Source organism: Gallus gallus, chromosome 6, assembly GCF_016699485.2.
Source record: "Gallus gallus isolate bGalGal1 chromosome 6, bGalGal1.mat.broiler.GRCg7b, whole genome shotgun sequence".
NCBI lineage: Eukaryota > Metazoa > Chordata > Aves > Galliformes > Phasianidae > Gallus > Gallus gallus.
The window spans coordinates 18,912,330-18,925,443 of NC_052537.1; the positions used below are offsets into that span (position 1 = coordinate 18,912,330).

Sequence of the window (13,114 nt, forward strand, 5' to 3'; positions counted from 1 at the left end):
CAAGACAAGAATTCTCACCAGACTAGAACTATGAAAAAAATAACGAAATATAACCTAAAGGAGATTTGGGTTTGCATTTTTACAGTGAAAAAAATCAATGGCAAACATTTTCAAGAGGTTTTAATGAAATATTCTTTTTCTAGCAGAAAAGGTTATGTAATAACAAAAATGGGTTTTTCAAAATAAATGTACAGTTTCCCTCAGTTTCAGGTAATTTATAAATCAATTTTTAAAAGATTTCCACAAGAAACAGGCAAACCACAGCCATGATAAATTTCTATTGATTTTATATGCAGAATCAGAAGAGTACAAAATCAAAAACGTGATGTTGTAATGATGCACATGGAACACTGCATAGTTTTGATATCCAAGAGCTTAAAATTCCTGAAGAGAATGATGGTAGAAATAGTAAAATTAATGTCAAATTCAGACTAATTCTGTTTGAATTATCCTATTGGGTCTGTATGCAGAGGTATGTGTGTCAGTCTTCCCATTTTTTTCCCATAACTTTTTAATTCTGGAAAGACAAACACTGTTACCTTTGCTCTCTCCTTTTTTCAGGTGCACTTTTTGGATCTAGTTGTGCACAACATTCTTGCCACTTCACAAAATGGACCAAGTATTAACAAACAAAGATAAAAATTTTCTTCCAGTATCTTCTAGGTGTTGGAATTGTATATTCCCTAAAAGACCAATAGTGAAAGGATTTCCTGCATTTGCCAAGGGTTTTGTGTGATTTTTGATAAACGAAAAAGAGTCTGAAATGTTGTCAATATCTTCTTTTCTTCATCTTTTTTTAGGACTTTCTAATGGGAAAGAATGGATGTAGAAGGGGGAAATCACTAAAATGGTGGTCAAAGTTTCTGGAAGTGGCCATGAAAGCTATGCTACAGTTCCATCCACTACTGAGAATCTGGCATGTGAATACACAGGAGTTCCCGAAATTCAAGACTTCTGGAAGAATCCTGAACTGAGACCTTAAAGTCACTGGTAAGTTTGATGAACCACAGACCATTGCTTGAGCCTATTTGCCATTTTATACTTTGGTAAAAAAAAGAGTCTGGAGGACAAAGCAGCTTTTCAGGGTGAAATCTGTCAAGTCCAAAGCAGATCTCCTCTTAGCTATGTGGGGGAAAGCCTCACTCTAAGGCTTCAGGTTGCCTGCTTTTAGCTCAGATCTCTGCCTCCCCTCCCATTCCAGCTCATCTCTGCTGTGATGCTGTGACACGTAATATCACTCCTGGTAACCTTATTAGCAGAGCCAATTGTCTGAAGACATTTGTATGGGAGGCTGCTTGCCATTCACTGTATGAGCTATAGCCCTATTGTTTGTGACAGCACTAGGTGACCTAATTCACTCCAGTGGGCCCATCATGCACGTACTCACAGGGTGATTTTCCCCTCTGACAGGTCATTGTCAGCATTCTTCCCCCAGTACTCTGCTAGTCCTAGCCTCACATTCACACAAACACACAACTACACATAGACAGGGCCCTTCCTGAGAGCTGGTCTAGATAATGCATATTTACACAGGCACAGTGAGCACACAACATGAGCTTAAAGCTACTTGGACTGGCTTTAAGCTTTTAACATAACAAAATGTAGTGTTGAGAGTTTAGCATTGGCTAAGTCTGTTATTTTAGCTTCTCCAACCAACAATAAAGTGAGAAGCAAAAATTTTGCTGATATTGAGGTGTTGATTGCACTGTTATGCCACAGTGATGAGCCTAAGGACCCTATTTTCTAATGATTTTGAGACAACTTGGGCAGAAGCTGCAGGGAACAGCAGCCTTGTCAAAAGTTTTTCCTTCCTGCCCAAGGATGTAATGTCTTCAGCTGGGCTAACAGGCCTCTGACCAGTGCAATCTCGATCACGTGGAGACTGTGCAGCTGTGCTTTGGATCCCCTAAGGACTTTAAAACAAACTAGAATTCACACTACACTATCAGAAATGGCAATGGGATGATGGTAGCAGGTGTGTGAATGTTTTGCGATGTTAACCAAACAACTAAGACAAGAAAACTGTTGACAGAAGGGAAAGGTGGAAAGTTTTGTTCAGTGGATAGTTTTAATGTGTTTGCTTCCCGATGGTGCTCCAGGCTTATTCTGTGTCCTTCTCTATACTTCAAGGAGATAATTGAATTTCACCAGATACTTTGATAGAGTTCAAGCCTGTATTATGTAAGTACGCAGGAGGAGTCCTTGAGTAATTTAACCTGGCCTTTTGAGCTACTGACAAAGTCTGGCAGGAGAACATAACCCAGCAGCCACCCACGCTCAGCTAGGGATCTAAGTGAATGTTGATGAGATGAGGAGTAGGTGGTGAAGTCTCCAAGAGATTGAAAACCTCAGCAGGAGTTGGCATGAGCTGCTCTAGAAAGAGCTGTTGTTGCCCAAAGCAGTGTTGTTCTGAAGGAGTAAAGCATTCGTATTGAGCTGAGAGGTGTGGTCATCTCACTGCTGCTGGCAACCCAGGCTTTGTCTGAATTTTGACTATAGGAACAATTTTAGTTCTTTTGATCTAAAATTGCTGTGAAGTGAAAGGCATGATGCTCAGTCTGTGCTAAATGGTTCAAGTTAGGAGATACTAATGGCATTTCTAGCTGTGAAATAACTGTTGTTCCTACTTGTTGAAATTATATATTAGCAAAATCCTACTCTTTCCAAAAGACGTGGACACATATCAGAAACTACTCAGTCAAATCAAATACCTGTTTCCTGTAATGAAGCATCACAAATTTCCTAATAACTGAGAAGATGTTTGCTACATATACCTTAACTCACATGCAGTAATGAAGGGGAATATACGGTTACTGAAGAATGCAAATATGAAGAATATATTGTGCTGTGTATAAGCTTTTCCCTGAGTACTTCCTTGACACTGCAAGCATTATCCATGGCTCGTGTGTGTCCTCTAAGATGGCAAAACAGTAGACAAGGGAAACAAGGCATGCTATTATTAAGGAACTTGACTTACAGTTAATTATAAATACAGTGAAAAGAGAAACCCAGGAGTTCTGAAAGTGTGTAGTGCTATTCCAAGTTAAATAAGAAAGCTTTTTATTTCTCTTTTATCTCTTGAAAGTCAAAATTCCTCAAGAGTCATTCAATTATTTTAGCTTAGGATTCCAACAAAAGTCGGAAAGCACTGGTTGTTTTTCTGTTGAGTACACAACTACAAGTTTTGTCCAGTTTCAGTGGAGAAAATAAGTGTAATGGGAACAGAACTTCTCAGTGACAGACCAATGTTCCATTCCTGCTTCCGAAGCTCTGGCTGTCTCCTTTACCACTTTGACAATGTTATCAATAGATGGCTCCTTTGATGAGTTGGTGCTGAATTTGCAGTAAAATATGGAGCCAACTGAGTGAAATTCGGGATTTCCTTGCAAATAATCAACAATTTTGGATCTGCTGTTTCATCTGACATTTCCAAGTGTGTGTGATCTAAGTTTCTGTCTGCTATTGTTATGCTTTCGTGTGTAATGCTGGCTGTGGCAGGACTGCAGGCCAGGCATGCTGTAGTTCAAGTTCCTGCTTTATCAGCACTTCTGTATGGACAGTAACAGTAGTTTCCATACACTCATGGTGGGGATTTGTTTTGTGACTGCTAGTGTTGCTATAGCTACATTTCCCCAATGTTCATTATTTCCAATAGTGTCCTTGTCACGCATCCAAGGATGCTGGCATTAAAAAAGCTCACAGCATGTCTTTTCTGCCCTGGGAACTATTGCTAGGTGCACTGAATTGACCAAGAGGTACTTCAGCTGGTGTTTCGCCTGGGCTAAATTTACTTCAGCCGTGAAGGGAGTGATGAGAGAAGTAGTTAAGAGCTCTTTTACAGCATTGTGAAGGGAAAGGAAAGCCTACAATCACAAGGGCCCCTTTCCAACAGAGCTGAACAGGAATGAGGAGAAGGAATTGTCATCTCTCAAGAGCAAATGCAAGGAGGGGAGGGAGCATAGGCAACTTACATTAGTTGCAACGTTGTGTAATGAGCTGAGTGCTGTACAGCTACTGTTTAGCACCCATTGTGTCACTGCCTGGTTGGGGGTGTGCTGTTTCAGGGCAGTTTGGCTGGCTTTCGAGTTTTGTTTTTGAATGGTTTAATTAGCAAGCTAAATAGCTGTAAAACTCAGAGCAGGATCGCAAAAAGCCCACTGTCTCTCAGGCATACATGTCTATCTGGTACTGTGAAGAAAGGGAGTGAATTCTGAGCAGCCACCTACTTCCTGCAGGAAGGAGCTACCTATGGAACTCTGTTGTACAAGAAAATACACCAAATATTCAAGACTAGCTATAAAGTAGAACTAATCACTGACATATCATGAAGACTGGCAACTGAAAGGTACTCCAGCCTCTGCACATTCTATTAAACTTCAGCCTTACTTCTCAGGCCTTGATTAGTGCATAAATGATATTAAAACAGCAACTGCTAGGAGGCACCAAGACACTGCATCCCATAATTTCAACATGCATTTAGCTGTTGGGTAGAATCTCATCCTCTCTGAGTCTGTATTGGCATATTAATGCCACCAAGATGATCAAGAAATTGGAATGCCTGTCAAAAAGGGAGAAGCTGAGAGACCAGTGGTTGACTTTAGCCTGGAGAAGGGCCAGGGGAAATTATCAATACGTAAAAATTTCTTCATGAGAGGGAGTAAAAAGATGAAACTGGACCCTTCTTGTGGTATCCGTTTAAACATGAGGAAAACCCTTTTTCTGCTAACAATGGTGAAATGCCAGAGCAGGTTACCCAGACAGGCCTCCATCTTTGCAGATATTCAAACCTCAACTGGATACTTTCCTGAGCTCTAGGTAACACTGCTCTGAGCTGGGTGGTTCAGACTTGATGCTCTCCTACCTCCAAATACCCTGTGGTTTTGTGGTTCTGTGAATCTGTGGTATTTGTTCCATGTTTTTGGGTCTGAAGAAGCCCAAATAAAGTAGGGAGTTCTGTTATTCCTGGTGTTAAATAAGCAATTGACCAAAACAAGGCCAAATCTTCAGATTTCACAAAGTTACTTCCAAACCTACAGAATTACATATGTACAAATTGATGCAGAAACTATACTTTACTGTTATACATGCCTTTGAAAGTGCTGTTGTCTTCCATCACACATGCTACTGGATGCTTAAAAGATCAGTCTAAAAGTGGATTCTCAGGTTTTCATAAGCCACAAAGTCCAGTTTTCTTCTCAGTGTAGATATCTCATCTGGCATCTATTTTTTGTAGCATTACAATAATAGTTGTTTTTGCAAGCAATCTGGATGTTGATGCAGGCAATCTTTATGTTGATCCCAACTATGTGATTCAACAACTGTTAGAATTACCACTCACAATTAACTGAGTGTTTTGCACCAGGAGATGCTGTTCCATTACAATTACAGTAAGAAAGGCATTCAGACCCTTTGAACTATCATTTAAAATGCCATTTACTACAGCTAACACTATAAAGAGAGAGACACAGATAATCTTAGATCCGTTTAGATGGTGGGACCTCAAAGTTCTGTGGCATTGAAAAGCCATCTGATTGGGGCACAGCCCAGCATGCCGGTGCGGACCTGGTCTGTTACCCTATTTGGGTCCTGCAGAATTTTCTTACAAGAAAATTATTAGTCATTTCTACTGCCAAAAAAAGAAGGACACTCACTTGGGAACTTTGCTACACTTTCAGTTAAAGGCAAGGACATGCAAGTGGCATAATCAGCAGTACCAAATGGGAGCTACCTAGAGGCTCTCTGTTACAATTGGTTGGATAAGTTTGTCATGGATCCAAGGAATATTAACAGCACAATGCAGGCTTTGGGCTAAGCTGTATGTGCAGCACAGCACAGTTTAAGCGGTATGTAGATCATACGCATCAGTGTACAATGATCGAGATCATTGCACTGAGATACATGACTCTATCTCCAGTCCTCATTCTGCAGATGAATTTACAACATACTTAATAAAAGAAAGAAGTTGACAGGGGTTATCACACAGTAATTATATCCTATCTTAATCAGATTCAGGTGCTCAGAATGTTTTGTAAAACCAGTTCTTGTAAAACTGCAGTAGTAATTCCCATTTCTCATAATTTTCAGTAAATAAAAGTGCCTCATTCCAAAAGAACCCCTTCTTTAAAGTCAAGAGCAGGTTTATTCATAACTTAGGCTCTGGTTTAGATTTGCACCAATCCTATCAGAATTCTAATCGAGATACCTTCCCTTCCTTGTGATTATTTGATTGTCACTATTTTAGGATCTATAGGACCTGCAGCAGTATACATACTATCTAGTATAGCTGTCAGCAGCATGCAGCACTTGCCTGGCCGGGCAGGGGGGAGAGCACTGTCTCCTGCCCAGCCCCTCTCGGGGAAACCTGTATGAATCTCAGAGGGAGCTGATGTAGCAGCTCTGCTTCAGCCTCGCGGGACTGATTGCAATTAATGTAGTCGCAGTAGCGATTTGCCCATAGGTGGCAGTATTTCCTAGCTCTTGTTTTGCAATGCTGGCGGTATTTGAATTTTCTGTATTTTTGCCGTCACAGAAGATTTTGTTGTTCAATAAGGCCATAAAGTCCAATCCTAAAGATAGTTAGAGAAAAGGTTTATTTGTTTGTTTGTTTGGAGGTGTTTAAACTCCTTTCATATCAATTTCTGTGCTAAATGATGTCACATCAATGGGCTAGAGAAGTACGATTCTGTTTTCTGATCTTAAGGAATGAGCTATCTCTTTTTACATATGAATGTGTATCATTGAGTCTCGATCCTCCTGAGAGTTTTGCATGAATGAAGAATGAAGAAATGGGAATAATTTGTCCTTAGTATGGGGAAAATGGTGTAGGAGTTGGTGGCTGCAGCCACTGTGATTTAGGGTAATCCTGGACCAATCGGTCAATTGCAGAGTTTTACAGAAGGTTGCTCACTCTGTTGCAAGGGTACCTGAAGTGAATTTCTGCCTATTCTTCACTCTTTGCTGTTCATAGTACAGCATGGCAACTTTAGTTGTTTTTACCAGCCAGAGTTCATACAGTTATTTGCTACCCTTGCTACACCTCACTGTATTGGTTGCTCCTAGTTTCTGAATGTTAAGATGTATGCAGCAATTTATAGCTATAGTTACAAAAAGGCATTTATATATGCAGCAGTGCTATAGATTTAGATGACAGCAAACCTACAAAACTGAATTATAGCCAGTGTAATATTCGCCTGAAGGTATATGAAGGTGGTTTGTAAATCACAGCTGAACATCAAAGAAACTTCCAGGGAATTATTAGTCATAAAGCAACTCTCTTGTTTCTTATTCAGAAAAAATATGGGTTGCTGAATTAAAAGGAGATGGAAGTATGATACACTTTATTTCTTCTTAATAAATGCCACCGATCATTAAAGTCATCATTTCTTTGCTTTGCACTGTTAATCAGCATTTTTAAATGCAGAAATAATACGGAGGCTGTTCACTAGACTGTTTGCTGAGGCTGACTATGAATTTGTGCTGAGTTTTACATACACCGAAGATTCTGTTCTTTCCCATACTTGTGAGCACATATCTCAGAGAGGTGCAAGCTGGAACTGTAGGTGTATTGTGAGTTCAGTTGGCAATACACGAGCACCTCTGTAGCACCATAAGTGATGCCCAAGCACTGCTGCCATGAGAGACCTATTTAAAAACTTAAATATTCATCCTCCTCCCAAAATACACTTTTCATATGCCTGTTTATCTGCAGCAACTTCATTTCAAAGTTGTTCTTTACACCTAACCCTAACTGGAGTGTAGTCATCAAAGGCATCTCAAGCAAGAAAGACAAAGTTTTCTGAAGTTTCCCTATTATCCTCTGTGAGCTGCAATCTTAGAATTCTGTGTCATACGCTGCAAGGATGAATAAGGGTAAATAAGGGTGTCTTTAACCAGTTTATGTTAACTGTCCTGGTTCTGTCCTCTCCCAGCTCCTCGTGCCACCTCAGCCCCCCTCACTGGCAGGATAGAGCAAGAAGCTGAGAAGCTGAATTGCCCTTTGCTCTGTATAATGCTACTCAGCAACAACTAAAATATCAATGTTTTATCAACATTTTTTTCCTTCTAAAGCCAAAACATAATGTCATGCCAGACACTATGAACTAAAAATTAACTCTGTCTCAGCTGAAAACAGGACAGGTCAGTAGTCTCTGCTTTTGGGGAACCTTCAAAAGGGATCATTATGAGAAAATCTACCTTTACAGGAAGTTTTCATATACATCCTCATTAACAAAATATTATTATTCCCACAGGTTCTTTCTGGTTAGCAGTTGATACTAAAATAGCTTTGTCATTAAAAAAAAAAAAAAAAGAAAGAAAAGAAATGCAATTCGGTGTTTTCAGAAATCTTTTAATATCCCTGTAAAATAGGAAACGCTTCTGACAAACAGCTGCAAAGATGATGCACAAATGAGGAGGAACAAATAGTGCCACAAAGATTGTCTTCAAAATCCAGAATCTTTGTTCTAAACCACAGAAAAAACAACCTTGTAAAAATATTTTTACTGAGAAGTTTTTAAAGTTTCTGTGGTACAGAAGTGAATTGTGCATGTATGTGCAGTGTTATCTTGCATAGAGGTACATGTACAATAATTAAAATCAAAGTTAAAGGCCAAATAGCAAATGGAGGTAATGACATTACAAGTAAAAATTCGGCTGATGATGCTTGACAAAACTGTGCAAATTGTCCTTTATATGCAACATAAGGAAAGTAAGTTCAGAATGTATGGAGCCTAGAAGGCTCAAATTCAATTAATTTAAGACAAAACATAAAATTCTGTTTATATTTATACCAGTATAGGTCCAGGTTTACTCCACTGGTTTAAAGCTGCTCTGGATCAGTGTTAGTATGTTTGAAATTAGCATCTGGTTTGTTGCCTTCTGCAACTGTGATGTTAGCCTCCTGCTTAGTAGTGAATAGACGCCATTTTACTGCTCATCATATTGGTGTGCGTCTGCAGTCATTTGGCCCTGATCAGGTAATTGGTCAGTGTGCAAGAGGGCTAACACAGGAGGCTAACATCACAGTTGCAGAAGGCAACACTGGTTCATGTCATAAATCCTATTTATATCTTCTACTGACTTCCAGCAGACTGTCTGAGGGCAGAAAGAAAAAAAATGGCCCTGGGCCTTAATTATAATTGTATAATAGTGACTTTTTCTAAAAGTTATGCTTTTAATTTGTATGTAATTCCTCATTCTTTCTGAGCCATAAACCTCTCTTTTATAATGAAAATAAACTGCTATTTTATGGTCTTATTCAAATAAGACCTCTTAACATATAATGTTAAATAATGCCTCTTAACATTTTCTGAAATCAGGGAATTTTTAAAAATATGTACAGTTCAGTTAAATAAATGCTGTTATCATTTTCTATGTTTTGAAGTAACTCTCCCAATACATATCTAGTAATATCACTTCAATATATACCACCCTCTAAGATAACTGAAACAGAATTATTACTATAGAGACAGCTACAGTCTTACAAACCTGAACAGTATGTTTTTGCTCAAATCCAAACTCACAATAACAAAAACACTTTTTACAGGAGAAATGAACTGTACAGAGAATTATTTACTCTTATTTAAAGATCTGATTCAGCTCTTACTGAAACCAATGGGTCTTCCCGTAGATGGATTCAGATTCTAGTTAAGAATGACAAGATAATTCAATGGAGTGAAAGATCAATAGAAAGCATCAGTGGAAGATGAAATGCGTATGTGTGCCACAATACACACACAGTCTGATTTAATATTGCATCCCTTTTTATGTGGATGCAGAATGGAAGAATTCTGACTGTATCTACAGTTGTTCATATTGCTGGAAATAAGAATATGCCATCCAATAATTAGAGAACTCTCTTCGTGCTTTTAAGATAAATAGCTACGGTTTAAAGCATCCTATGTTTCTGCCTATCTCTTCCTTTAAGATGTCTAGTGATGGTGGTATGAATTCCTGTGCTGGAGCAATGACTGGAAATGGTTTTACACTGTTCAAGCAACAAAAGGCAAACAAATTGAATCCTTCCACACAAAAGCATGTCTACTATACAAATACTGATTTGCAGCCCAGAAGCCAAGAATGCTGTATGTAGGAGACAACAAATTTTCCACCAACACCAGCAGAGTCTTAAACCTTTTGAGTTGCCCTGTGGACAGCTAATTCTGAAGGCTGCTACCTCCTTGTCACAGTTCAAAAATATTTTCCTAACAGTTAATATATTATTACACAGAGCACACAAGTTGTCCATGACAGTTTAACAGCAGTGCTGCAGTTCTGGCTGGCTCCTTCTCCAAACTGTGAGCTGAGATTTGAATGACTTACCCAGGGCATGTTAAGCAAGGTTCTTAAACGTTTTAAGAATCAGAGTAATCTATTAGAGCATGTAATATAACACTTGACATTCCTTTAAAGCGATAGCTGAATGGTCCCCAGAGTCCGAGGAGGATAGTTACAAAGAGTCACGTTGCAGTCAGTAGGAATCCACTGCTTGAAGGTTCTGAAGGACTTGCAGAACGAATTCATAACAGAATAAATACTGATCCTGCACACAGAGATACCAGTGTGAAACACCCAAATACATTGAGCAAAAAAATCTAGATAAATAAGTATAGACTGCCTGTAGTGTTGTTTGTAACGCTAGCAACACTGTAACACACATATAAATATATATATATATTTAAGAGTATCCTCAATCTCATTTTTCCTTCACTACTAAAAGTTCAGGAGCTCTTTTTTATTCAGTGCAGTACCGATAAGCATGAGCTTAAGTCTCACTGAAGTCAATGGAAGTTATCTACTTGCTTAATTTTAATCATCTGCTCAATTTAAGGCGTATTGGAGTGTGTGCTTAAATACTTGCCTCTGAGAAGAACTTATGCTAGTCCTGTCTTGTTTTCCATCCCACCTCCTGTTTGCTCTGAGGTACCTTCATTTTGTCTTGTACTCTGTGAACTCTCCCCGGGAGTATGTTTAGCTCAGCAGTAGAAAGGGCAATGATAGCTCAACAATTGCAAGTATTCGACTGAAGGCTGTGTTTTGCAGGGTAGAGTCTCACCTGTTTCGTTGGTGATTCCTCCTATTATTTTTGCCAAAAGGAGAAAAGAAGCCCTGTATATGTACTATATTGATGATCTGTAAAATTCAAGTGCCTCAAAGCTACACTAGATGTCACTTTTATGTTGGCTTTTTTTCCCTTTTTTTCTTAATTTCAGTTAGTAAAACCTTCCATATTTAGATAGACACACTTGCCTGGAAAGCTATTATTTTCCTCACAAGAGGGCTAAGGTTATGCTTTAAATTCCAGATTGATACGAGAATAAGGATATGTACCACAATTTGAAAGCTTTCTGAAGTCGTAATCTACTTCGAATACTGAGAACTTACCTTACTTTCGATCATGCCAAACCGCTGTTCTCTCAAATCTCTGACTATATGCTTGATGTTAAACTATTAGAAGAGAACATTTTTTATTACGTTAATGGTGGGGAAAAAAAAAAAAAGATGGAAACATTTTATGATGAGAAATCTGGGGTTCAGTTCTTTTACAAGTAACATAATTTTGGTTATTACTTCTGTTTTTTTTTCAAATAACAAAGCTGAGTTTATTCCATTTTGTGAGGATTAATTTCTACCAGGAACTAACCGTGGTCTAAGATGCCTACATATCTTGTTGACATCCATATAATTAATATTTATATTTATTGTAATATTTAACAATTATTTGTTTGGTACTTACATAGAGATCTTTTTCTATGTAGCTCAGAAGAATTTCAACACAAAGCAAAACTCCACTTCTTCCTATCCCAGCACTGCAGTGAGCAACAACAGGTCCTCTCCTGTGAGCTTTCCTCATATAACAAATAAATTTTACAAGCTGCTCAGACAGTTTGGCACTACTGTGGTCTGGCCAAGTGGTAAACTGCAAATGACTTACAATTCGCCTTTCATCTGTCTGGAAAAAAAGAAAACAAAAATGTGTATTGACCAAAAGATTAGTAATGTGGGTATATAAAACTCAGTAAAAAACCAACAAATACATGTGAATATAAATATATATTAAAAAATCAGGAAGTAATATTTTCTTTTTCCTTATTGTTTCTTACGTCAATACTAAGTGAAAAAGGTATATTATTGTTCCATGCTGGTAAAAACATCTGTTGTAAAGATCAAAGTCCAACCAATAATTATTCTGCAAAAAGGATTGTTTATGCAACTGGCGATCTTAAAAACAAAAGAATCTAGGAACTTTAAGGTTCTAAGGTTCCTCCAAAGTCCCAGCTAGCATGGCAGTGGATTTCTGTTGACCATAAGTTGAGTGTAAAAACTTATCTAGATTTTTGCCATTAAAATAATTTGAATTAATGTATGTGATTTCTGGTGAAGTAAACTGGTGATTTACCATGGTAATTTGATACTGGTAAAAAACAAATGTAGCAAAAATAAAAAAATCGTTAAAACCAGCTAAGAGCCCTATCAATCATAATGGCCAATCTTCCCATCATCTTTTGGACAGACCCTTTTCAAACACTTTGCTGTCTTTCTCAAGGAAACACAAGGTGAGATTTTTCATCATATGAATAGTTTTATTGGCAGAAACAGATACCAAGTTAGTCTGGCACAATTAATTTTTCTTTAATTATTCCAGCAATCAATTTGTCCTGCAGAAATTTCAGCAAAGTTTTATTTAATATGGAGGCAAGACTGATGGACTTGTCCCAGTTTCAATGTTTTTACAGTTAGGTTCCCAATTTGTTGTATCTTCAAAACTTTGCTGTTAGATTTGTAGTTCCATGTCTTCTCATGAAAGAAAGAAATTATCATTCTTTCTAAATTTTAAGATGAAAACCAACTTCTTTCATCCTTCCTTCTAACCACTGTTACAGAATGTAAATGGCAGTCCTTATGGTCCAATTTGATAAGAACAGTAAGCAATTCTGCAAAAAACACGGCAACTCTGTGAATATTAAAGGACTTGTCCAATATTAATTGGACATTCTTGTCCAAATGTTTATAATATTGGATCCACTCCTTGTGCAATAAGCAATGAGGCAGTATTTCATTTATCTTAATTTCCTGTTTGTCAGACATTCCTCGGAACGTGGTGAACAGATGTTAG

At 38.1% G+C, this 13,114-nt stretch overlaps 1 protein-coding gene and 1 long non-coding RNA gene across 7 annotated transcripts in view; one reads left to right on the forward strand and one right to left on the reverse strand.

Annotated features, from left to right (window-relative positions):
• The window catches only part of LOC124418095, a 113,832-nt gene extending 112,842 nt beyond the window's left edge, over nt 1-990 (forward strand). Inside the window, exon 3 of the long non-coding RNA XR_006939539.1 lies at nt 801-990. This is a non-coding gene — a long non-coding RNA (uncharacterized LOC124418095). The remainder of the gene's footprint in view (nt 1-800) is intronic.
• A 7,340-nt stretch (nt 991-8,330) lies between these two features.
• Nucleotides 8,331-13,114, reverse strand: part of FRMPD2 (FERM and PDZ domain containing 2) — a 53,488-nt gene continuing 48,704 nt past the window's right edge. For 4 of the 6 annotated variants that reach the window (XM_015288430.4, XM_040703158.2, XM_040703161.1 and 1 more), the window contains 3 exons: nt 11,735-11,950; nt 11,383-11,445; nt 8,331-10,540 (listed from right to left, as the gene is read on the reverse strand). In XM_015288430.4, the coding sequence (XP_015143916.2) occupies nt 10,469-10,540; nt 11,383-11,445; nt 11,735-11,950 (351 nt within the window). In that variant the 3' untranslated portion in view covers nt 8,331-10,468. Of the gene's footprint in view, nt 11,951-13,114 lie in introns of all 6 variants that reach the window. The other 2 variants (XR_006939537.1, XM_046942976.1) reach the window with 2 other exon arrangements.